Source organism: Rana temporaria, chromosome 7, assembly GCF_905171775.1.
Source record: "Rana temporaria chromosome 7, aRanTem1.1, whole genome shotgun sequence".
NCBI lineage: Eukaryota > Metazoa > Chordata > Amphibia > Anura > Ranidae > Rana > Rana temporaria.
In genome coordinates, this window is record NC_053495.1 from 171,536,661 (window position 1) to 171,562,975 (window position 26,315).

The 26,315-nt window shown below is 48.1% G+C and overlaps 2 protein-coding genes across 3 annotated transcripts in view; one reads left to right on the forward strand and one right to left on the reverse strand.

Annotated features, from left to right (window-relative positions):
- Positions 1-26,315, reverse strand: part of LRP8 (LDL receptor related protein 8) — a 310,709-nt gene that overhangs the window by 70,288 nt on the left and 214,106 nt on the right. The gene's annotated exons all lie outside the window — the stretch shown is intronic.
- Positions 459-19,902, forward strand: LOC120945908. The gene is made up of 2 exons (XM_040360465.1): positions 459-648; positions 18,095-19,902. Exons 1-2 carry the CDS (start codon positions 626-628, stop codon positions 19,707-19,709), a joined length of 1,638 nt encoding a protein of 545 aa, XP_040216399.1. The 5' UTR covers positions 459-625; the 3' UTR covers positions 19,710-19,902.

A 26,315-nucleotide genomic window follows, 5' to 3' on the forward strand; every position in this document is an offset into this window, starting at 1 on the left:
GTTACATATTATCGGGACGTTGGTACATTGGCATTCACAGCGTTAGTCGCCCTGTGTTTTATGCACTTTTTTTTTTAGCAAGACCCATCTAAATGCACACTGACTGCGTTCGGATCAGTACACTCCGCGCCTGTTCGCACATCAAATTTTGAAACGTGACCGTCTGTGCAGCTGCATCACCATTTCTATAGGCTGCCTGCATGCAGGTAGGAAAAAGCAGCTCAGCACAGTAAAACTGTACAAAGCTTTGCAATCACACCAGCAAGATTCTGCGTAAAAAATAAAAATAGAAAAAAAGCGCACAGAGCTGCAATCGCCCTTCTAGGAGATTTAGCAAAAAAATAAAAGTTTGAACCGGAGTCCTTCTTTAAAGCTCCAATCCGGGGGCTGGGTGATCCCTCCCATAGGAGGGCTTCTTGATGTCACTCATGTACTGGGCTGTGGCTGAGAAGGGGGGGGGGGATTTCCTCTGCTAGTTTCACTTCACAGATGTTGATACAACTTGGCTGTTTTCTGGGACAGATCTCGTCACTTCTATCCTTACATTACCCCGGACAGTCCGGAGAAGGAACGTTTTCCTGCGCAGCCCACCTACAGCCGCAGAACGGATCACCACCAATAGAAGATGTCCCCAACAAGGACAGACAGGTAATCCATCCATGCAGAGTATTGATCACCAATGATTGGACATGGTCCATGTTATTATTCTTAGTTATTGATATGCGGCCAAAATGCAAAACTCATCGTCTATTCCTGAGCAATCCGTGGGAGCAAGCGAGTCAAAGTAGCTAAAAAAGTAGAGCTGTCCTGCAAGGCGATATCCGGGGCACCAGATCTCTACAGATCTGACCACCGTTGAAGAAATGGGAGATCTAGAGTTATATTTTCATTCATCTTAACCTGACCATACATGTTACAATCAGATTGTACAATCTTCTTTAGAGCTGCTATGTAATGTGGGAGCCTAAAGGATTTAAAGTGGTATTAAACTCAATGACAATAACATAATAGATTGCAGCTTACCAACCCTTAGATGTGGTGGCTGCATTTGTTTTCTTCCCTTTATCATCACTTGTTCATCTGGCCAGTAACACCCCTTCTGTCTCAGGCTGCAGTCACACCTCAGAAACCGGGCAGATTTGCCGCGATTCTGCCCACGATTTCAATCATCACTTGTTCATCTGGCCAGTAACACCCCTTCTGTCTCAGGCTGCAGTCACACCTCAGCGTTTTGAATCCCGGGCAGATTTGCCGCGATTCTGCCCACGATTTCAAATCACAGAACAAACATTTGAGATGACGTTCATTGGGAATGGCACCTAAAATCGTGGTGCGGTTCTGCCCCATTAATCGCACTCCAATCGCGGCAGAACCGCATCGGGTGAAGCATGTCGCCCCAAAAGTAGCTCCTGAACTTTTTTTGGGCAACAAGCGTTACGCTATGGGGTTTGTCGGGCGACAAACGCGGTGCCATTTAACTTCAAAGCGCCCAGGTGTGAATGACAAATCGCAGAACGCACATTTGAGATGCCAGTCATTTGAATGGCACCTAAAATCCGCATCAGGTGAAGGATGTCGCCCCAAAAGTAGCTCCTGAACTTTTTTTTGGGCAACAAGCGTTACGCTATGGGGTTTGTCGGGCGACAAATGCGGTGCCATTTAATTTCAAAGCGCCCAGGTGTGAATGACAAATCGCAGAACGCACATTTGAGATGCCAGTCATTTATATGGCACCTAAAATCCGCATCGGGTGAAGAATGTTGCACAAAAGTAGCTCCTGAACTTTTTTATGGGCATCAAGCGTTACGTGGTGGGGTTTGCCGCGATTTCAGCACGATTTATCGGGCGACAAAAGTGGCAGAACCGCACAGCAATTTTAGGTGCCATTCAATTTCAAAACGCCCTAGTGTGAATGACAAATCGCAGAACGCACATTTGTGATGCAATATGAATGCCACCTAAAACTACGGTGCGGTTCTGCCGCAATTGTCGCGGTTTGCCACACAATTTATCACGTGACAATTGTGGCATTCATATGGCATCACAAATGTGCGTCCTTCGATTTGTCATTCACACTAGGGCGCTTTGAAATTGAATAGCACCCAAAAACGCAGTGCAGTTTTGCCACATTTGTCGCCCGTTGCGTAACGCTTGTTGCTCAAAAAGGTTCAGGAGATACTTTTGGGCAATATGCTTCATGCAATGCGGTTTGCCACACAATTAATCACGCATCGCATGAAGCATATTGGCCAAAAGTAGCTCCTGAACTTTTTTTGGACAACCGGCTTTACGAGATTGGGTTCGCCGCGATTGCAGTATGATTTATCGGGCGACAATTGCGGCAGAACCGCATCATGATTTTAGATGCCATTCAATTTCAAAGCGCCCAGGTGTGAATGACAAATCGCAGAACGCACAGTTGAGATGCCATTCATTCGGAATTGCACCTAAAATCGCGGTGCGGTTCTGCCACATTAATCACGCTCTAATCACAGTAAACCGCATCGGGTGAAGCATGTCGCCCAAAATAGCTCCTGAACTTTATTGGGCAACAAGCGTTACGCAATGGGGTTTTCCACGATTGCAGCAAGACTTATCGGGCGATAAATGTGGCAGAACTGCACTGCGATTTTGGGTGCCATTAAATTTCAAAGTGCCCTAGTGTGAATGACAAATCGCAGAACGCACATTTTTCAGATGCCATTCATTTGGAATGGCACCTAAAATCGTGGTGCATTTCTGCCACATTAATAGCACTCCAATTGCAGCAAATCGCACCGGGGAGAGCATGTCGCCCAAAATAGCTCCTGAAATTTTTCTGGGCAACAAGCACTGCGCGATGAGGTTTTCCGCAATTGCAGCACAATTTATCGAACGATAAATGAGGCAGAAACGCACTGTGATTTTATGTGCCATTCAATTTCAAAGCGCCCAGGTGTGAATGACAAGTCGCAGAACGCACATTTGGAATAGCACCTAAAATCATGGTGCGGTTCTGCCGCAATTGTCGTGCAATAAATCGCGGAAAACCACCATCGCATGAAGCATATCGCCCAAAAGTAGCTCCTGAACTTTTTTTGGGGGCGACCAGCTTCCCAGCCACATGGGTTAAAAAAAAAAAAAAGCTTGCTGCTTTTTTTGGGCAGCAAGCACTACGTGATGGGGTTTGTCGCAATTGCAGCACGATCGGGGTTCAAATTCGGCAAAACCGCACCGCGATTTTAGGTGCTATACAATGTCAAAGTGCCCAGGTGTAAGTGACAGAACGCACATTTGAGATGCCATTCATTTGAATGGCACCTAAGAACCCGGTGCGGTTCTGGCGCAATTGTTGCACGATAAATCATGCTGCAAACCGCATCACATGGAGCACATCGCCCAAAAGTAGCTCCTGAACTTTTTTTGGGTGACCAGCTTTACGACATGGGCTTTGCCCCAATTGCAGCGCGATTTATCGGGCGACAACTGCGGCAGAACCGTACAACGATTTTAGGTGCCATTCAAATAAATGGCATCTCAAATGTGCGTTCTGCGATTTGTCATTCACACCTAGGCACTTTGAAATCGCAGGCAGAATTGCGGCAAATCTGCCTGCGATTCAAATGCTGAGGTGTAAATGCAGCCTAAGATGTCCGCTCTACACTGCAGGAGCGACGGAAACGCCTCTGGACAGCAGCATTGTCAGTGTGAAGAGAGGACAGTGTTAGACCAACAGATTCAGATGGACTAACAATTAAAAGCTGAACTCCAACTAATACTTTATAAAACAATTACAGCAACAGGTTTTTTTTTTCCCCTTTTGGTATAAAAGTTTTACAAAAATTAATAAAAGATGATCATTGTAAGCACCCCCGTCAGTGGTAAATGGTTTGTCTCAACTTTTCAACTGCTACTTTGCCTGAACAGCTTGGTCAGTTAAAGGGAGTTGAAAAACAACAGACTCACTAGTAGGATCACAGGGGGGAAAATAAAGGGAAAAAACCTTAGAAAAATAAAAGGAAACTAATGCAGCCACCACATCCAATGATTGGTAATCTGTAATATAATATAAAATGTTGTTTTTTGGGTTTAATGGCGCATTATATAAAAGATGGTTGGCCCAGATTCTAAAAGGGCTTAAGACGGCGCAACGCAATGTACGCCGTTGTAAGTCCTAATCTGGGCAGTCGTATCTTAGAATCAGTTACGCATAGATATCCATTAGATCCGACAGGCGTAAGGCTCTTACGCCGTCGGATCTTAAATGCAACTTTTCTTGTTTGCCGCTAGGTGTCGCCTCCGTCGTTTTTCCCCGTCGTGTATGCAAATTAGCAAAATACGCGAATTCCCGAACGTACGCGCGGTCGACGCAGTGAAGTTACGACGTTTACGTTAGATTTGCGACGCGTAAAGTTTCCCCTGCTATATGAGGGGCAACCAATGTTAAGTATGGCCGTCGTTCCGGCGTCAAAATTTAAAAATTTACGTTGTTTGCGCAAGTCGTCCGTGAATGGGGCTGGACGCCATTTCCGTTCACGTCGAAACCAATGACGTCCTTGCAACGTCATTTAGCGCAAAGCACGTCGCCTTGAGGCGATTAAGTTCGCATTTGTTGCGCTATATAAGTTTCTCACTCACTCACGTCGGGAAATTTTAGGGACGGCGCATGCGCAGTACGTTCGGCGCGGGAACGCGCCTAATTTAAATGCTCTACGCCCCCTACCCGGCTCATTTGAATTAGGCGGGCTTGCGCCGGGGGATTTACGCTACGCCGCCGCAACTTTACAGGCAAGTTTTTTGTGAATAAAGCACTTGCCTGTAAAACTTGCGGCGGCGTAACGTAAATCAGATACGTTACGCCGCCGCAGTTTTACGCCCATCTACGAGAATCCGGGCCATAGTGATCGATTCGGGTACGAGGGACCACAAATAAGCGATTCATCGTCAATTAAAATATCAAACAATGCAACACACAACGTATTGACTGAAAATACAATCAGAAAAAAGCTGTTAAAACAATCATTTCATCTATATGAATTACAATTGGCTCTCTAACACGTGGACATTTGTTCAATCAATTATGATTAAAAAAAATTCTGCCGTGGTCCATCAACTTGAGCAGTTTAGCTGTATTGAAAGAATAATTTAAATAGTTATATTGATCCTTGCGTGGCCATTAAAAGGGGTTGTAAAGCAATTTTTTGTTCCCTAAATAGCTTCCTTTACCTTAGTGCAATCCTCCTTCACTTACCTCATCCTTCCATTTTGCTTTTAAATGTCCTTATTTCTTCTGAGAAATCCTCACTTCCTGTTCTTCTGTCTGTAACTCCACACAGTAATGCAAGGCTTTCTCCCTGGTGTGGAGTGTCATGCTAGCCCTCTCCCTTGGACTACCGGAGAGTCAGGACGCCCACTAACACACAGCTCCTTTCTCTATCTGCAACGTACAGAGCGTCCTGACTCCCCTGTAGTCCAAGGGACTCCACACCAGGGAGAAAGCCTTGCATTACTGTGTGGAGTTACAGACAGAAGAACAGGAAGTGAGGATTTCTCAGAAGAAATAACGACATTTAAAAGCAAAATGGAAGGATGAGGTAAGTGAAGGAGGACTGCACTAAGGTAAAGGAAGCTATTTAGGGAAAAAAACTTGTAACTTTACAACCCCTTTAAGATTGTACATTCTGATTGACACCTTTCTGTGGACAGTGTGTAAAATCAATGAGTCTGTTCAAATAAAAGACAATTGTTGGCAGAATTTTGCATCAAGTGAACTTTCTGCATGTCTGTTCTTTTCCACTCTAAACAAAACGTGAAACTAAAAAAACAAAAACAAAAAAAAAACTAAAAAATGTTTTCTTTTTTTGCTGCCGTGATCTGACTTCCTATTAAGGTGAAAAAAAAAACACCTTACAGTCACCAGCCCCCGTCTTACTTACCTGAGCCCTGAAGGCACGATCCCGTGTCGTTGTCCCCATGCCCGATGGGCTCTTAATTGGATAGATTGATAGCAGCGCAGCCATTGGCTCCCGCTGCGGTCAATCAAATCCAACCAATGATGCAGCCGGCGGGGGGCGGGGCCGAGTCATACAATCGGCGGCTATGGCCGCCGAGTGCATCACACAGGAGCGCACCCGCAAGGTAACCCCCCCGGGAGAGCGCTTCCCAGAGGGGGTTAGCTCTTGCGGAGAGGAGCCATGAGAGTAGGGTGACCACATTTCCAAACTGCCATTCAGGGACACCCCCCCCCCCCATTTTTTTGCAGATTTTTGGGGCAGGGGCGTATGAAATCAGTGGGCCCATGTGCGAGATCAAAAGTGGGCCCTAGGCATCAAGAAAAACAACTGAGTGGTCGGGGCACAGAGTAGTCAGAGGGGCAGTGGGATGGATAGAGGCACACCTCCCAACTTTCTGAGATGGAATTGAAGGACACCTATTAGCAAAAATATGTAGGAGAATTATAAACAAAGAAAAACTGGTTAAACCCACAGGTGCTTTTTTACCACTACTATTCTTTTATATTGGCTCCTTGAGGGACACACAAGGAGGAAAGAGGAACAAAGGGGTAGAGGGACAATGCTCTAAATGAGGGACAGTTCCTCCAAATCAGGAACAGCACAGGAGGGGGGGACTGAAGAACAGCACAGGTGGGACCAGAGGACAGCACAGGAGGGGGGACTGAAGAACAGCACAGGAGGGGGGGACTGAAGAACAGCACAGGAGGGGGGGACTGAAGAACAGCACAGGAGGGGGGGACTGAAGAACAGCACAGGGTGGGACCAGAGGACAGCACAGGAGGGGGGGACTGAAGAACAGCACAGGTGGGACCAGAGGACAGCACAGGAGGGGGGGACTGAAGAACAGCACAGGAGGGGGGGACTGAAGAACAGCACAGGAGGGGGGACTGAAGAACAGCACAGGAGGGGGGGACTGAAGAACAGCACAGGGTGGGACCAGAGGACAGCACAGGAGGGGGGGACTGAAGAACAGCACAGGAGGGGGGGACTGAAGAACAGCACAGGAGGGGGGGACTGAAGAACAGCACAGGAGGGGGGACTGAAGAACAGCACAGGTGGGACCAGAGGACAGCACAGGAGGGGGGGACTGAAGAACAGCACAGGAGGGGGGACTGAAGAACAGCACAGGTGGGACCAGAGGACAGCACAGGAGGGGGGGACTGAAGAACAGCACAGGTGGGACCAGAGGACAGCACAGGAGGGGGGGACTGAAGAACAGCACAGGTGGGACCAGAAGACAGCACAGGAGGGGGGGACTAGAGGACAGCACAGGAGGGGGGGACTGAAGAACAGCACAGGTGGGACCAGAGGACAGCACAGGAGGGGGGGACTGAAGAACAGCACAGGTGGGACCAGAGGACAGCACAGGAGGGGGGGACTGAAGAACAGCACAGGTGGGACCAGAGGACAGCACAGGAGGGGGGACTGAAGAACAGCACAGGAGGGGGGACTGAAGAACAGCACAGGTGGGACCAGAGGACAGCACAGGAGGGGGGGACTGAAGAACAGCACAGGAGGGGGGGACTGAAGAACAGCACAGGAGGGGGGGACTGAAGAACAGCACAGGAGGGGGGGGACTGAAGAACAGCACAGGGTGGGACCAGAGGACAGCACAGGAGGGGGGGGACTGAAGAACAGCACAGGTGGGACCAGAGGACAGCACAGGAGGGGGGGACTGAAGAACAGCACAGGTGGGACCAGAGGACAGCACAGGAGGGGGGGACTGAAGAACAGCACAGGAGGGGGGACTGAAGAACAGCACAGGTGGGACCAGAGGACAGCACAGGAGGGGGGGACTAAAGAACAGCACAGGTGGGACCAGAGGACAGCACAGGAGGGGGGGACTAAAGAACAGCACAGGTGGGACCAGAGGACAGCACAGGTGGGGGGGGACTAAAGAACAGCACAGGTGGGACCAGAGGACAGCACATGTGGGGGGGGGACTAAAGAACAGCACAGGTGGGACCAGAGGACAGCACAGGTGGGGGGGGGACTAAAGAACAGCACAGGTGGGACCAGAGGACAGCACAGGAGGGGGGGGGGGACTAAAGAACAGCACAGGTGGGACCAGAGGACAGCACAGGAGGGGGGGGGACTAAAGAACAGCACAGGTGGGACCAGAGGACAGCACAGGAGGGGGGGACTAAAGAACAGCACAGGTGGGACCAGAGGACAGCACAGGAGGGGGGGGGACTAAAGAACAGCACAGGTGGGACCAGAGGACAGCACAGGAGGGACCAGAGGACAGCACAGGAGGGGGGGGGGACTAAAGAACAGCACAGGTGGGACCAGAGGACAGCACAGGAGGGGGGGACTGAAGAACAGCACAGGGTGGGACCAGAGGACAGCACAGGAGGGGGGGGGACTGAAGAACAGCACAGGTGGGACCAGAGGACAGCACAGGAGGGGGGGGACTAAAGAACAGCACAGGTGGGACCAGAGGACAGCACAGGAGGGGGGGACTAGAGGACAGCACAGGAGGGGGGGACTGAAGAACAGCACAGGTGGGACCAGAGGACAGCACAGGAGGGGGGGACTAGAGGACAGCACAGGAGGGGGGGACTGAAGAACAGCACAAGTGGGACCAGAGGACAGCACAGGAGGGGGGGACTAGAGGACAGCACAGGAGGGGGGGACTGAAGAACAGCACAAGTGGGACCAGAGGACAGCACAGGAGGGACCAGAGGACAGCACAGGAGGGGGGGGACTGAAGAACAGCACAGGTGGGACTAGAGGACAGCACAGGAGGGGGGGACTGAAGAACAGCACAGGTGGGACCAGAGGACAGCACAGGAGGGGGGGACTGAAGAACAGCACAGGTGGGACCAGAGGACAGCACAGGAGGGGGGGGACTAAAGAACAGCACAGGTGGGACCAGAGGACAGCACAGGTGGGGGGGGACTAAAGAACAGCACAGGTGGGACCAGAGGACAGCACAGGTGGGGGGGGGACTAAAGAACAGCACAGGTGGGACCAGAGGACAGCACAGGAGGGGGGGGGACTAAAGAACAGCACAGGTGGGACCAGAGGACAGCACAGGAGGGGGGGGACTAAAGAACAGCACAGGTGGGACCAGAGGACAGCACAGGAGGGGGGGACTAAAGAACAGCACAGGTGGGACCAGAGGACAGCACAGGAGGGGGGGGGACTAAAGAACAGCACAGGTGGGACCAGAGGACAGCACAGGAGGGACCAGAGGACAGCACAGGAGGGGGGGGGGACTAAAGAACAGCACAGGTGGGACCAGAGGACAGCACAGGAGGGGGGGGACTGAAGAACAGCACAGGGTGGGACCAGAGGACAGCACAGGAGGGGGGGGACTGAAGAACAGCACAGGTGGGACCAGAGGACAGCACAGGAGGGGGGGGGACTAAAGAACAGCACAGGTGGGACCAGAGGACAGCACAGGAGGGGGGGACTAGAGGACAGCACAGGAGGGGGGGACTGAAGAACAGCACAGGTGGGACCAGAGGACAGCACAGGAGGGGGGGACTAGAGGACAGCACAGGAGGGGGGGACTGAAGAACAGCACAAGTGGGACCAGAGGACAGCACAGGAGGGGGGGACTAGAGGACAGCACAGGAGGGGGGGACTGAAGAACAGCACAAGTGGGACCAGAGGACAGCACAGGAGGGACCAGAGGACAGCACAGGAGGGGGGGGACTGAAGAACAGCACAGGTGGGACTAGAGGACAGCACAGGAGGGGGGGGGACTGAAGAACGGCACAGGTGGGACCAGAGGACAGCACAGGAGGGGGGGACTAGAGCACAGCACAGGAGGGGGGGACTGAAGAACAGCACAGGTGGGACCAGAGGACAGCACAGGAGGGACCAGAGGACAGCACAGGAGGGGGGGACCAGAGGACAGCACAGGAGGGGGGGGACTGAAGAACAGCACAGGTGGGACTAGAGGACAGCACAGGAGGGGGGACTGAAGAACAGCACAGGTGGGACCAGAGGACAGCACAGGAGGGGGGACTGAAGAACAGCACAGGTGGGACCAGAGGACAGCACAGGAGGGGGGGACTGAAGAACAGCACAAGTGGGACCAGAGGACAGCACAGGAGGGGGGGACTAGAGGACAGCACAGGAGGGGGGGACTGAAGAACAGCACAAGTGGGACCAGAGGACAGCACAGGAGGGACCAGAGGACAGCACAGGAGGGGGGGGACTGAAGAACAGCACAGGTGGGACTAGAGGACAGCACAGGAGGGGGGGGGGCTGAAGAACGGCACAGGTGGGACCAGAGGACAGCACAGGAGGGGGGGACTAGAGGACAGCACAGGAGGGGGGGACTGAAGAACAGCACAGGTGGGACCAGAGGACAGCACAGGAGGGACCAGAGGACAGCACAGGAGGGGGGGACCAGAGGACAGCACAGGAGGGGGGGGACTGAAGAACAGCACAGGTGGGACTAGAGGACAGCACAGGAGGGGGGACTGAAGAACAGCACAGGAGGGGGGACTGAAGAACAGCACAGGAGGGGGGGACTGAAGAACAGCACAGGGTGGGACCAGAGGACAGCACAGGAGGGGGGGACTGAAGAACAGCACAAGTGGGACCAGAGGACAGCACAGGAGGGGGGGACTAGAGGACAGCACAGGAGGGGGGGACTGAAGAACAGCACAAGTGGGACCAGAGGACAGCACAGGAGGGACCAGAGGACAGCACAGGAGGGGGGGGACTGAAGAACAGCACAGGTGGGACTAGAGGACAGCACAGGAGGGGGGGGGACTGAAGAACGGCACAGGTGGGACCAGAGGACAGCACAGGAGGGGGGGACTAGAGGACAGCACAGGAGGGGGGGACTGAAGAACAGCACAGGTGGGACCAGAGGACAGCACAGGAGGGACCAGAGGACAGCACAGGAGGGGGGGACCAGAGGACAGCACAGGAGGGGGGGGACTGAAGAACAGCACAGGTGGGACTAGAGGACAGCACAGGAGGGGGGACTGAAGAACAGCACAGGAGGGGGGACTGAAGAACAGCACAGGAGGGGGGGACTGAAGAACAGCACAGGGTGGGACCAGAGGACAGCACAGGAGGGGGGACTGAAGAACAGCACAGGTGGGACCAGAGGACAGCAGGGGGTTGGAGAATGGGGGGTGGGGTGGGAGAGAGCAGAGAAGTTACTGGGGAAGATCAGCCAGGAGAGTGTTGAGGGACCTGTGGGCAGCAGAAGGAAACTGGATAAGAGGGGTGGCATATAAAGAAACTGATGCCCCCCATGTTCTGCTGGCAGCCACTGAATGCCCGCTTTTCCTCCTTTACCTCCTGTAGGCATTCAGTGGCTGCAAGAAGAACATGGGGGGCATCAGTTCCTCTATATGCCGCCCCTCCTATCCAGGTTTAGAGGGAAGCTGCATGGGCATGAGAGGATTGCTTGGTATACAGAGGGGGTAACAAGACTAGTGGGTGAAGAGGTGTCAGAACATGAAAGGCTGAGAGTGAAGGGGGAGGGGGGGGCAGTGAGAGGCAAACAAGTAGTGGGAGAGAAGAGACATGAAGCAGCTGGACAGGACTGGGTGTGAGGAGTTATCATGTGTGCAGGAAACATCTTCAGCTCTTGCTGGGACCTGTAGTTCTTCACTTTTGGGAAGGGGGGGGGGGTCACATCCCCAAAAGTGAAGGATTACAAGTCCCAGCATGAACCCTGCCCTGATATCTAAGGATGTTTCCTCCTTCCATCCAGGGTGTCATGTGTCAGTGTCCTCTCCTGCCGACCCTTCCCTGGAGCAAGCCTCTGAGTGTACTGTGCAGACACACACTCCAGCTTCTTACACGTGCTGAACTCTGACTGCTGAGGGAGAGCTGACAGGATTATAACACCGATGGATCTTCAATGCTGGTCAGTGCTTTGCAATGTTACTTGCCTTAGTTTCTACACTGCAGTCTGTCTCAGAGTCTGATGTTTCTTCTGTCTGCCGCTGCCTGGCTGGACTCCAGAACATACACGAGGAGGTGGGTGGAGCTGAACAGAAGGCGCGGAGGAGGAAGTTAAACTCTCCTCCGCTGTGATAGGTCTCTGCCTCTCTCCTGCTCTGACGTCACTGGTTGCTACACGCCAAGCGGGAGCCAGGTAGCAACCAGTTTGGGCACTGAGCCAGCGGCGGTGAATAGGGGTCTCACTCTCTGTCAGCTAGGGGTCCACCACAGGCTGAGACAGAGAGGATGTATACAAAGGCTATTTTAGGGGGCATTAGATCTGCCCAGGCCAATTCCGGGACTCTGTATTGTCCCGTAATGAGGGTGTCCGGGACACGGGACACAAGCATTAATTACGGGACAATCCCGGGCAATCCGGGACACGTGGTCACCCTACATGAGAGCCGCCAAGGGACCCCAGAAGACGAGGATCGGGGGCCACAATGTGCAAAACGAAATGCACAGTGGAGGTACAAAGCGATTGTACGATAATCTTATCGTTAGTACGCAGCTTTTGTCTGAAATTATCCAAATGGACAAATATGAAAACTTCTCATAAAAGTACCAGATCGTATAATTTTTGTTTAATCAGTACAGTTTTTGTCCGAAAATATAATACAAATACACTACAATACGTGACATCACTCCTGAAATTTTATTCTGTCGTACAAGAATTTTCGTACTTCAGTAACCGCTTTGTTTTCGATATGGGGACTAGCATGCAAAAAAAAAAAAGAAAAAAAAAGGAGGGATCATTCTTCCAATAATCTTATCGTGTGTACTAGGCTTAACCACTTAACCCCCGGACCATATTGCTGGTCGAAGACCAGAGCACTTTTTGCGATTCGGCACTGCGTCGATTTAACTGACAATTGCGCAGTCGTGCGACGTGGCTCCCAAACAAAATTGGCGTCCTTTTTTCCCCACAAATAGAGCTTTCTTTTGGTGGTATTTGATCACCGCTGCAATTTTTAGTTTTTGCGCTATAAACAAAAATAGAGCGACAATTTTGAAAAAAAATGAATATTTTTGACTTTTTGCTGTAATAAATATCCCTCAAAAATATATAAAAAAACTATTTTTTCCTCAGTTTAGGCCGATACGTATTCTTCTACATATTTTTCGTAAAAAAAAAAAAAAAATCGTAATAAGCGTTTGATTGGTTTGAACAAAAGTTATAGCATTTACAAAATAGGGGGTATTTTAATGGCACTTTTATTAATATTTTTTTTTTACTAGTAATGGCGGCGATCAGCGATTTCTTTTCGGTACTGCGACATTATGGCATATTAAATATTTTCAGGCTACATTTACCGTTTGATTAAAAAGGCCTAATCAGTTATGGGGCCCCAGTAGAAGACACCATGCCGTTTATTATGCAAAAATATTGCTCAGCTCTTTCCCATCCACTCTGTCTGTCCGTGTGTACGGGCTTTACTCTATCCAAAATGAAATAAAAAGTTTTGCCTTTAGTTTTATATTAATGTATATTAAAGCTGCTGGTAATGGAAGTGTGGGGGGGCGGGGGGGGTAACCGGCCTTCCCGTAATGTGGGAGAAGCCTGAGCGCCACCCCACTGCCTCCCGCCAAGCCTCAGCACACAGATCTTTTGCAAACTGCTGGGACAGGAACTAGCACATCGCTCACACCGTCATATTTATTGCACATTAAGCAAAAAAAAATAAAAAATCTAAATTTAGTAGTGAAAGCAGACAGACGGAAGTATAAAAATACTGAAAAAAAAAAAAAAAAAAAAGAGAACTTCCTGACAACTCAGACAAAAAACAAAATACAGTAATTAACCACTTGCCGCCCGCCAATGACATATTGAAGGCGGCAAAGTGGTTGTAGAATCCTGACTGGACGTCATATGACGTCCTCAGGATTCTGGGGCGCGCATCGCGGCGATCGTTGTTGCAGGGTGTCAGTCTGACACCCCGCAACACCGATCTCGGTAAAGAGTCTCTCACTGAGACTCTTTACCACGTGATCAGCCGTGTCCAACCACGGCTGATCACGATGTAAACAGGAAGAGCCGTTGATGGCTCTTCCTCACTCGTGTCTGACAGACGCGAGTAGAGGAGAGCCGAACGGCGGCTCTCCTGACAGGGGGGGTTCGCGCTGATTGTTTATCAGCGCAGCCCCCCCTCGGATCGCCACACTGGACCACCAGGGAAGGGCAAAAAAAAAAGTCTGGCCCAAAAAAAAAAAAAGCATTAAAAAAAAAAAAAGATGCCAATCAGTGCCCACAAATGGGCACTGATTGGCAACATGGGTAAATCAGTGCCGCCCCACAGTGTCCATCAGTGCCGCCCCACAGTGTCCATCAGTGCCACCCCACAGTGCCCATCCATGCCCAGTGCCCACCTATCAGTGCCCATCTGTGCCACCCATAAGTATCCATCAGTGCCACTCATGAGTGCCCATCAGTTCCGCCTATGTGTGCCCATCAGTTCCGCCTATGTGTGCCCATTAGTGCCGCCTATGTGTGCCCATTAGTGCCGCCTATGTGTGCCCATCAGTGCCACATACCAGTGCCGCCAATCAGTGCCACCTCATCTGTGCCCGTCAGTACTACTTCATCGATGTCCATCAGTGCCATCTCATCGGTGCCCATCAGTGCCGCCATATCAGTGCCCGTAATTGAAAGAGAAAACTTACTTATTTACAAAAAAAATTACAGAAAAAAATAAAAACTTATTTTTTTTTCCAAAATTTTCAGTCTTTTTTTAGTTGTTGCGCAAAAAAAAAAAAAAAATTGCAGAGGTGATCAAATACCACCAAAAGAAAGCTCTATTTGTGGGGAAAAAAGGACGGCAATTTTGTTTGGGTACAGTGTAGCATGACCGCACAATTGCCATTCAAAGTGCGACAGTGCTGAAAGCTGAAAATTGGCTTGGGCGGGAAGGTGCGTAAGTGCCCTGTATGGAAGTGGTTAAAAAAGTAGATGTAAACCCTAATCCAAGCATGAAGAAATCAGAGAAATCAGACAATGCCCCCATTCACAGCATAGATGGAGAAATCTCCTGTGCTGGCTATTGTATTCAGACAGCCGCAGCATCTGTGGCCGTCAGAATACCTGAACAAGGATTGTATCTGATTGGATAAAGTCCCTGCTCGTCCCACAACATTCCACTCGGCTCTCAATTTTTTAAATGGACTTTTGTCGAGATGGGTGCTGCCAACGGGGCCACCCACAGCTCGAATTTTGTCCGATTCAGCTGGAATCTTCTGAAATTCAAACAGTGTATGGTCAGCTAAAAAGGATGGCTGCTCAATCATTGCAAATCAAAAAACGGCTTGTTTTTTTGTTTTTATAAAATACTGTTTTCAGCCCCCAGTGCATCTCAGTGCTGTCGATCTCCTCAAGACTGCTTAAAGCGGAGTTCAACCCAAAAATTGAGTCACTACACTTACCCCCCCTACCCCCCGCTGCCTTCTGGGAAACACACTGGTCCCAGGAGACAGCAGGGACCATGTGAGTTGCTAAATGTTGCACCTTCATTAAATGTAACCATGTTTCTACACTAAGGCCTCTTCCACACAGACGGACTCTGCCTGCTCAGCGGGAGATCGATCCGCTGAGCCGGCGGATGACAAGCCCCTCTCTGCTCACTCAGTGGGGAGGGGCGTGTGCAGCGCCGCTGTCTCCTATGGGGAGATCTGATTAAAAACGGACAGCGTACTGAGCATTTGCGCGAGTACTTGTACTCGCGCAAATGCTCCTGATGCTTCACCCGATACTTTTTTTTTTTAAGTGACGAGTGGGGGTGGAGAGCGGGGTTTAAAAGGGGCGGAGAGCGTGCTAAGAGGGGCTGAGAGGGCGGAGTGCGGGCTGAGAGGGTGCTAAGAGGGGCGGAGAGCAGGACTCACTCTAGCGCTGTATGGGTTTCCGGGATTGTGGGGATGCTGCTGAGCACTAAATGTCCCTGGATATGTGTGCAGGGTATGTGTTCGCCCCCTGGTGAAGTGTCCTTTCCATGCCATCTCCGAGCATCATACAGTGCATCTGTCGGAGGATGAGTTCCTGCAGAGTGCAGACAGCAGACTGTGTAGCGGGTGAGGGGTCCTGTGACATTGTACGGGCTCTTGCGGAGAGCCGGTGGAGGAAGCCGTCATCGTGCAGCAGTGGCACCGAGCAGGTCTGTGCAAATTACAACACAGTAACAAGTGGATACAGGGATTGGGGGCATGGACACTTACTGTGTGCTCTATTGGTCATGAGTGCGATCTGCAGGACTTACACACACCAACCCCCTCCCCATCAGCTGTCAAAGAGGGATCCATTCCTTTATCCACATCTATGCCATCCTAGACATTCCACTACAACACCACAAGGCAGCTCTCCTCCACTTCTACAGCCAGGATCCATACAGGAGAGGACACAGAAAGCACAGACAATGCACACACATGACACATGTTACACACACACAATACACATGTTACACACACAATACACGTTACACACAATACACATGTTACATGTTACACACACACACACTACACATGTTACACACACACAATACTTACTAGGGTTGTCCCGATACCGTCACTAGTATCAGTATCGGGACCGATACTGACCATTTGCGCGAGTACTTCTACTCGCGCAAATGCTCCCGATGCTTCACCCGGTACTTTTTTTTTTTTAAAGTGACGAGCGAGGGCTGAGAGTGGGCTGAGCGCAGGACGGACAGCAGAGCAGTCCTCGGCAAGTAAAATTAGCCAGTGCCACTTATCAGTGCCATCTACCAGTGCCCACAAGTGTCACCTATCAGTGCCAGCCACCTGTCAGTGCCACCTATTAGTGCCCTTCAGCACCAGTCAGTGCCCATAAGTGCCGCCTATCAGTCCCCATCTGTCAAACTGTCACATGACATAAAAAAAAAAAAAAAGTATCGGCATCGGCGAGTACTTGGAAAAAAGTATCGGTACTTGTACTCGGTCTTAAAAAAGTGGTATTTTAAGTGGTATCGGGACAACCCTAGTTATAATGATTGTTTCACATGACTTTATATGCCACATCTAATTAAGAAAGCCTTTAAAACGACAATTTTATCAGAAGAAACCCTTTCCTGTTCATATTAATACAGTGGGCCAGATTCACAAAGAGATACGATGGTGTATCTACAGATACACCATCGTATCTCTGACTTACACTGGTCCTATCTATGCGCCTGATTCATAGAATCAGATACGCATAGATAGGGCTTAGATCCGACAGTGTTACAATGTGTTACACTGTCGGATCTTATTTTCGATTTAAAAATGGCGCCGAGGGCGTTCCCGCTGATTTACCTTGAATAATATGTAAATCAGCGAGATACGCAAATTCACGAACGTACGCGGACCCGATGCAGTCTTCTTACAACGTTTCCGTAGCGGCTTTCCCGTCGTATACTTACCCCTGCTTTTATCAGGCGCAGCCAATGTTAAGTATAGCCGGCGTTCCCGCGTCGAATTTGAATTTTCTAACGTCGTTTGCGTACGCCGATTCACAAACACGCGCGTCGCAAGTCACGCTCACGTCGAAACCACTGACGTCCTAGTGACGTCAGTGGGAGCAATGCACGCCGGGAAATTCCCCCGACGGCGCATGCGCATTTAAATCGGCACGGGAACGCGCCTGATTTAAATAGTACACTCCCCCTAGCCGCGGAATTTGAATTCCGCCGGGGGATTTAGGATCCGCCGCCGCAAGTTTGGAGGTAAGTGGTTTGTGAATTAGCCACTTGCCTCTCAAACTTGCGGGAGCGGATCTTAAATCACGTAGATCGAGCGGATCTATAGATCCGCTGATCTACGTGAATCTGGCCCAGTATGTGCAAGAATAGACACTTCTTTCTGTGCTGTTGCATTTTCAAAAACCAAGAAGAATCACACCAAAACCTCCAGGATTTCCGATATGAGAGAAATAGAAAAGAGACAAGGTGACCCAGACTAAGTGTAGTTACACTTAGTCTGGCAGGCCTTGTCTCTTTTCCATTTGTCTCCCCAGAGTTTTGCTTCTACTCAAGGTTTTTACCGCTGGTGTTTTGAACCAAATAAACCTACCCACCCTCTTTTTAACTATTGTTGGGACTTTAAATCTCACCACATTATTTTATTGCATTTATTACTGCTGTTACGAACATATTACTTAGTTGGTTCTTGCGCCACCTTCTCCTTTTCTGTTTCAGATATGAGAGGATGACCCTGAAAATAAGGATAAACGAGAAGACAATTGAAATCGAAGCAGAGCCAGATGATTGCTCTTTCTATACGATCCTTAATGACTACCCAGAAAAAGAAGAATTGAAGAAATTCGATAGGTTCACCCTGGACACGGGTACTGAGAAGATACCTGGAAGGGTCATTAAAGGAAACATGCATTTTAATGACATGTCAACTACAGGGAATATTATTTTTGTAGAAAATTACCCAACCAACATAATAGGATGGCACCAACTTAAAGATATGGGGCTCCTGAAAGCTAACAAAAACAGACAGCATGTCGTCGATGTACCCCCAGTGGTTATTAGTGATGAGGCAAAGCCAGGCTATGCGCAAGAGGGATATTTGAAATGGCACCTGATTGGTGATGCAAAAACGGTGATAGCAAGCTGGGTGAGGAGGGGAATAATTGAGAGATGCAGCAGTGATTATAACTCATCTGTTAGGCTTGCTCTGAAGCCCAATGAGAAGGTCAAAATTATATTTGATTATTCTCATTTAAATAGTTGTATAATACCAATGCCTTCCAGATGGGAGCTGGACAGACATAAAGTGATCGCAAGTGTACCACTGGGTAACTTTTATTCTGTAATAAAGTTGTACTATGGGGAATGGCAGATTCCTTTAGACACAAACAGCAAGTACAAAACCGCCTTCACCTTTCTAGGCCAGCAGTATGTCTGGAATCGTCTGCCTGGAAAATTTCGGAATAAAAATGCCATACTTAGCAAAACTCTCGGACAGATACTAAATAAACTGCCCCAAAATGTCAGAAAACATGTCAGCTATTTCGTAGACAAGATGCTAATATCTGCAGATACCAAAAAAGAATGTGGCCACTTCACAAACCTGCTCAGGAGCCACCTGAAGGACAATGGCTTTGAAATGCAAGAAACGGACACGGACGATCAGATTTGCCTGCCTCAAGTTGAATATTTAGGAAGAGAAGTATTTCCAGAGGGAATTCGACTTGGTGAAAGCTACCTACAGAAAGTACAAAAGATTGGACCACCAAGAAGTGCTAAAGGGTTAAAGTCAATCCTTGCAACGTTAGAAGATGCAAGAAGATTTACCTCAGGATTTGGTGTTTACACGGCCGATTTATATAAATTACTAAATAAAACTGAGATTTGGTCTTGGCGTGGTAGGCACCAGAGTCTACTGAATGCGTTGATACGTCAAATCTTGAAAAACAGGTCAGTAGTCCCTGGACTGAGAGAAGGCGACCCATGCATTGTTCAAGTTTTTGTCATACCCAATGATTCCTGGATGGCAGAGGTCTTCAATGCTGCTGGGAAGCGCTACTTAAGTGCAAGTGGCACAATTAAACCCGTAAAAAAACAAGAGACATTAGGAATGAAGGAGCTGAAAGCCATGAAAGAAGCTTGGAAAACAATCAGCAGTGAAATGAAAGGCAGAGAGATTATATGGGAAGTGGAAAGTCCAGAAGTAGAAGACCCAAGCAGTGTTGAACTACACAAAAGCCTAGACCTGTCCTGCCTTACTCCACCCCAACATAAAATCAAAGTGGTCCCTTCCAGTGGTCGGCTACTTCCAATTAAGTGGCCAGTGCATGTTTGAAAATAGAGCCTACCTTTTACGGATTGTCTCCGTCTTACTATTGCCTTTTTGCCCATAAACAAGAGGAGGACCTCTGTTCGGTCCTTTGGACGACTGTAATGTCCTTTTTAGTCCAATGGCCCCTAGTTGAGAGGCCTTTTTTTTTTTTAAACAAAGGGGCAGATTCAGGTAGAAGTGCGGCGGCGTAACGTATCCTAGATACGTTACACTGCCGCAAGTTTTCATCGCAAGTGCCTGATTCACAAAGCACTTGCGATGAAAACTACGCCGGCGGCCTCCGGCGTAAGCCCGAGTAATTTAAATGGGCGTGTGCCATTTAAATTAGGCGCAGTAGGTCCGGCACGGGAGCGCGCCTAATTTAAATGGCACACGCCCATGCCCGTGCCGGACCTACTGCGCATGCTCCGTTTCGTAACTCCCGCCGTGCTTTGCGCGAAGTGACGTCATTTTTTTCAACGGCGACGCGCGTAGCATAACTCCGTATTCCCGGACGGCTTATGCAAACGACGTGAATTTTTAAATTTCGACGTGGGAACGACGGCCATACTTTATACAGCAATCCGATTGCTGTGTAAAGTTAAGGCACCAAAAACGACGACTAACTTTGCGACGGGAAACTAGACTAGCGGCGACGTAGCGAACGCGAAAATCCGTCGTGGATCGCCGTAACTCCTAATTTGCATACCCGACGCTGGTTTACGACGCGAACTCCCCCCAGCGGCGGCCGCGGTACTGCATCCTAAGATCCGACAGTGTAAAACAATTACACCTGTCGGATCTTAGGGATATCTATGCGTAACTGATTCTATGAATCAGCCGCATAGATAGAAACAGGGATACGACGGCGTATCAGCAGATACGCCTGCGTATCCCTTTTGTGAATCTGGCCCAAAGTGCATTGCATTTCCAGGTAGGGCTCTGACAATTGATTAACAATATAATGTCGCTTGGACCAATGGTCCTTCATTTCTACAACAATGTTCTGTATATGCGGAGAACCTGTAAACATTTTTGCATATTATTTTTATCATGTAACTGTCTGCGCTTCTTGTCATTTCTAACAATTTCAAGTGAAAGAAAATGGAGTCTACCTCCTATTCAAGGGCCAGGGAAATTAAGGATCATCTTAGTGTTGCATACCCACCAACTTTCTTGGATGGACAAGACAAGAGAGACACCTTTCAGCACAAAGTGTGTAGGCAAACTACACCCCCAATCATGCGCCCAGTTACTGTATGTGGCCCATGAAGCATTACAGTAACAAATGTTTGGCTAAAATAAAAGTGCTTTTTTCATTACTGTTACCTTGACTTTTTAAACCAATAAAGTGATAATAAAAAGGCTTGTGTGAAAGGTTTAATGCATTGCATCACTTTGGTAGTTCAGTAATGGATTTATTAGACACACCTAAAATGGGAACAGCTGAGAAGGAAAAAGTTTTGATTCCAAATGAGGGGCTGTTGAAGGGTATGGTCTTAGGGCCCTTTCACACGGGGCGGATCAGTAATGATCCGCCTCCGTGTGTCCGTCAGCTCAGCGGGGATCCTCCGTAAAATCCCCGCTGAGCCGTCGGCTGACAGGGCGGTCCCCGCACACTGTGCAGGGACCAATGTATGTGCCGTTTTCATCCGCAAACGGATGGATGAAAATGCGGACATACGGTCCGCACATGTGAAAGGGGCCTTAGCATTCATTTTATGGGCATTATAACCCAGTTACTAGGTTTTATTTTATTATACCATGTGCTGGTTGCCACTTTTCAAATCATAAGACAATCTGAAATTGATTATTTAATTTAGAATGGACTTCGTTTTAATCACTCAAAGGTTATTTGAAGAAAAACCGCAGACAGGCTATGGACATTGAAGTATTTGCATATTCTTTTTCCCGCGTACACACCATCACTTTATGTGATGGAAAAAAAACGACATTTTCTGTGAAGTAAAAAATGACGTTTTTGAAACTTCAATTTTCAAAAACGACGTTGCCTACACACCATCGTTTTTTCACAATGCTCTAGAAAGCGAGGTTACGTTCACCACTTTTTTCCATTGAAGCTCGCTTCATAACTAGCTTCTGGGCATGCGCGGGTTTAAAAACGTTGTTTTAAACGTTGTTTTTTGCTACACACGGTCAATTTTTGTGAAACAAAAAACAACGTTTTGAAAAACGACACATGCTTCAATTTTTTTTGTCGTTTTTTCACAAGACATAAAACAACGTTTTCCCCCCACACACGGTCATTTAAATTGACGTTTTTAACCACTTCCAGACCTTAGGTGTTTTTCAGATTTGGTGTTTGCAAGACTAAAACAGTTTTTTCTGCTCGAAAATTACTTAAAACCCCCAAACATTATATATTTTTTTCTCTAACACCCTAGAGAATAAAATAGTGGTCATTGCAATACTTTTTGTCACACCGTATTTGCGCAGCGGTATTACAAGCGCACTTTTTTTGGAAAAAATTCACTTTTTTTAATTCAAAAATAAGACAACAATAAATTTGGCCCAATTTTTTTATATATTGTGAAAGATAATGTTACGCCGAGTAAAATGATACCCAACATGTCACGCTTAAAAATTGCACCCGCTCGTGGCATGGCGTCAAACTTTTACCCTTAAAAATCTCGATCGGCGATGTTTAAAAAATTCTAGATGTTGCATTTTTTGAGCTACAGAGTAGCTCTAGGGCTAGAATTATTGCTCTCGCTCTAACGATCGCGGCGATACCTCACTTGTGTGATTTGAACACCGTTTTCATATGCGGGCGCTACTCGCGTATGCGTTCGCTTCTGCGCGCGAGCTCGACGGGGCGCTTTAAAAAAAAAAAATGTTTTGTTTTCTTATTTATTTTTATTTATTTTATTACTTTTTACACTAAAAAAAAAAAAAAAAAAAAAATTGATCACTTTTATTCCTATTACAAGGAATGTAAACATCCCTTGTAATAGAAAAAAGCATGACAGGTCCTCTTAAATATGAGATCTGGGGTCAAAAAGACCTCAGATCTCATATTTGGGCTTAAATGCAAAAAAAAAAAAAAAAAAAAATTTGGAAATGTCATTTTTTCAAATGACAAAAAAAAAATTGTCTCTTTAAGACGCTGGGCGGGACTGACGTTTTGACGTCACTTCCGCCCAGCAGAGCTATGGGGACGGGCGAAGGAGATTTTTCCTTCAGTCTCGTCCCCGCTCAGCTGCCGAACGGTCCCGATCGCCTCTGCCGCTACCGACGGCTCCGGTAAGCGGCGGAGGGCGGCGGGAGGCCCTCTCCCGCCACCGATAACGGCGATCTCGCGGCGAATCCGCCGCGGAGACCGCCGTTATCGTTTACCAGACCGCGCACACTAAAGATTGATACCTCGGTTGTGGCAGCAGCTGCTGCCGTTACCGAGATATCAATCTTTAAAAAATGGACGTACATCGTCGTGCGCAGGTCTGGAAGTGGTTAAAAATTTCGTTTTTTTTTCCATCACATAAAGTGATGGTGTGTACGCGGCATTAGAGCCCTATTAGCCATTAACACTATAGCGTTTTGTGAAACCATGCAAAATTGTGTCACAAAGGTTTTAACAAGGGGTTCCCCAGATCCTGCACCCCACCGCCCCATGTGAATGGGTTCCAGGTACATAGTACTTACCCAGGCACCAAAAAAAGTGTACAAAAGTACTAAACACAAGACAGTTTGACAAATCTTTTATATATAAAAAAAAAAAAAAAAAACCTGTGTCTCACAATGTAAATCCATAGTCAATCACGACGCTTGCCAGACCCAAAAAAATAAATAAAAAACAAACACTCTCGCCTCCTGCCATCTGCCCGCTCCATGCTTTGACATTGCTTATATAGGCAAGGGGCGGGGTCATCTGGCTACATCACCTGGTGGCACCGCCCCTTCTGACATCAGGTGGCTCGCCCCCTCTCTTTCCTGACCTGCCAGGTGGCATGCCCGGATAAGGGTCTGGTAAAGCTTTTGGGGAGGATCCTACACGTTTTTTTTTTTGTTTGGCATGGTATTACCTTTAAAGTGATCATAAAGTCTAGTGTTACTTTTTATAAAAAACATAACATGTTATACTTGCCTCCTCTGTGCATTTATTTTTGCACAGAGAAGCCTGGATCCTCCTCTTTTTGGGTCCCTCCCTCCTATTGAGCGCCCCCACAGTCAGTAGCTTCCTATGGGGCAGCCAAGCTGAGTCACAGCTCCGTGTGTCCATTCAGACACAAAGTCCCAGCCCCGCCCCCTCTCTCCCCCGATTGGCTGACTTTGACAGCATCGGGAGCCAATAGCACCGCTGCCGTGTCTCAGCAAATCAGGAGGATTTAACCTGTCAAATCACATGACAAGTTGCTTCAATGTGAACGAAGGCCAAAGCACAGATCACACACTCAAGGGGTAAAGCATTGAGGACTGCAGATGGCATTGATCTTACCGTTTATGGTCAGGTTTTCCTTATTGGGTATGAGCAGTTTCTGCTTGCCTAGAAAAAACACACACCCGTGTTTGTTGGTCATGTAATCAAAGTAGTTTTTCCAGATTTTCTTTATTAAAGTGGAGTTCCACCCATAAATATAACATTACATCAGTAGTTTTAAAAAAATGTCATTAGTCCTTTAAGAATTTTTTTTTTTTTTTTTAGATGCCTTCAAAGTGTTGTTGCTAGGCAGAATAGTTAATCTTCCCTCTTCCTGCACCTAGGTGCTTAAGCTACCTAACCTACACAGCACAGACTCCTGGGAATGTAGTGGGTATAACTTTCCAGGAGTCTGGGCACTCCCCAGTCTCGAAGAATCATGTGACGGACAGTACAGGTGCTGAAACCTGATCTGAAACCTAATACACTTCTTGTGCAGCACTGAGCATGTGCGAGATCTGCAAGGCTGAAATCCAGGAAGTCATACAGTCTGGCTTCATGATGCCCACACTTAAGATGGCCCCAGTCAATTTATATTTTATAAAGTGTCTAAATGCTGTAACAACCTAACAAAACGGACCTTAGTTTACAGACTAACTTTACTAGAATACATTAAGCTTGTGTATTACAGGGGTATTTATATTTAAAAAGTGAAATTGTGGCCGGAGCTCCGCTTTAAAAATAATCAAATCAATGGTGCCAGGGTTGAGTGACCCAAGTCCTTGATGCATCTCTTAGATTGTAAGCTCTAAGGAGCAGGGCCCTCTCATTCCTACTGTAATAAAGTGTATTGTATTTGTACTGTCTACCCTCAAGTTGTAAAGCGCTGCGTAAACTTACCGTATTTATCGGGGTATAGCGCGCTCCCGCGTATAGCGCGCACCCCTAAAGTTGCCCGAATTCCTGTGGAATTTCCAGTCCAGTGCACGAAAAATTTAGCAGGTTCTACTTTTTTTCTAAAACAGAAACGTACTGGAACTGCAAGCACTGGTGTGAACTATACCATTAAAGACCATATAACCTACTTTTCATGCATTTTTGATGCAGAAAAAAATGCACTGGACCGCACGTGGTGTGAACTGCCGCGTACACACGGTCGTTTTTCCGCATGAAAAAAAATGAAATTTTTCAGCATGTCCAAAAAACGAAGTTTTTCCAACTTCATCATTAAAAACGATGTTGCCCACACACCATCGTTTTTGAAAAATGATGAACAAAGCGCGGTGACGTACAACGGCACTCTGAAGGGGAAGTTCTATTCCCCTTTGGCAGCTTTAGCGGATTCCGTGTTAGTAAAAGACGATTTGCGCCTTTTTGTCTGTTACAGCGTGATGAATGTGCTTACTCCATTATGAACAGTAGTTTTACCAGAACAAGCCCTCCCATCTCATAACTTGCTTCTGAGCATGCATGTTTTTTTTTCGTTGTTTTAGCCCACACACGATCATTTTCTACAACCCGAAAAACGACATCGTTTAAAACGACGTTAAAAAATGCAGCATGTTCGAATTTTTTTTTTGTCGTTTTTCAGAACCTGAAAAATGATGCAAAGCCCACACACGATCATTTTAAATGACGTTTTTGAAAAACGACGTTTTTTTCATGCCGAAAAACCATTGGGGTGGATTCAGTAAGCAATTGCGTCTGCGTAACCATAGTTACGCAGCGCAATTGCTTAGTTGCGCCGGCGTAACGACTTTTCTGTATTCAGAAAGCTCGTTACGCCGACTGCAGCCTAAGATATGACTGGCATAAGGCTCTTATGCCGTCGTATCGTAGGCTGCATTCTTACGATGGCCGCTAGGTGGCGTTCCCGTAGTGGTCAGCGTACAGTATGCAAATTGCATACTAACGCCGATTCACAACCGTACGCGCGCCCTACGTACGCATTTTACGTCGTTTACGTTCGTCGGGTTCCGCGTAAGGCTGCTCCTGCTATTAGCAGGGGCAGCCAATGCCAAGTATACCCGTCGCGATGTTTGAAAATTACGTTGTTTGCGCAAGTGAATCGTGAATGGCGCTGGAAGCAAATGACGTTGAAGCAAATGACGTCCTTGCGACGTCATTTGCCGCAATGCACGTCGGGAAAGTTTACCGACGGAGCATGCGCACTAAGTTCGGCGCAGGAACGCGCCTAATTTAAATGATCCACACTCCCTACGGGATCATTTAAATTACGCGCCCTTACGCCG

What these genes read in the sequence shown, in the direction of transcription:
- LOC120945908 (XM_040360465.1), top strand. Translation starts at nt 626, where the DNA reads ATGTCCCCAACAAGGACAGACAG. An exon ending in TCCCCAACAAGGACAGACAG is followed by an intron (nt 649 to 18,094) that starts GTAATCCATCCA and finishes TTTCTGTTTCAG; the next exon opens with ATATGAGAGGATGACCCTGA.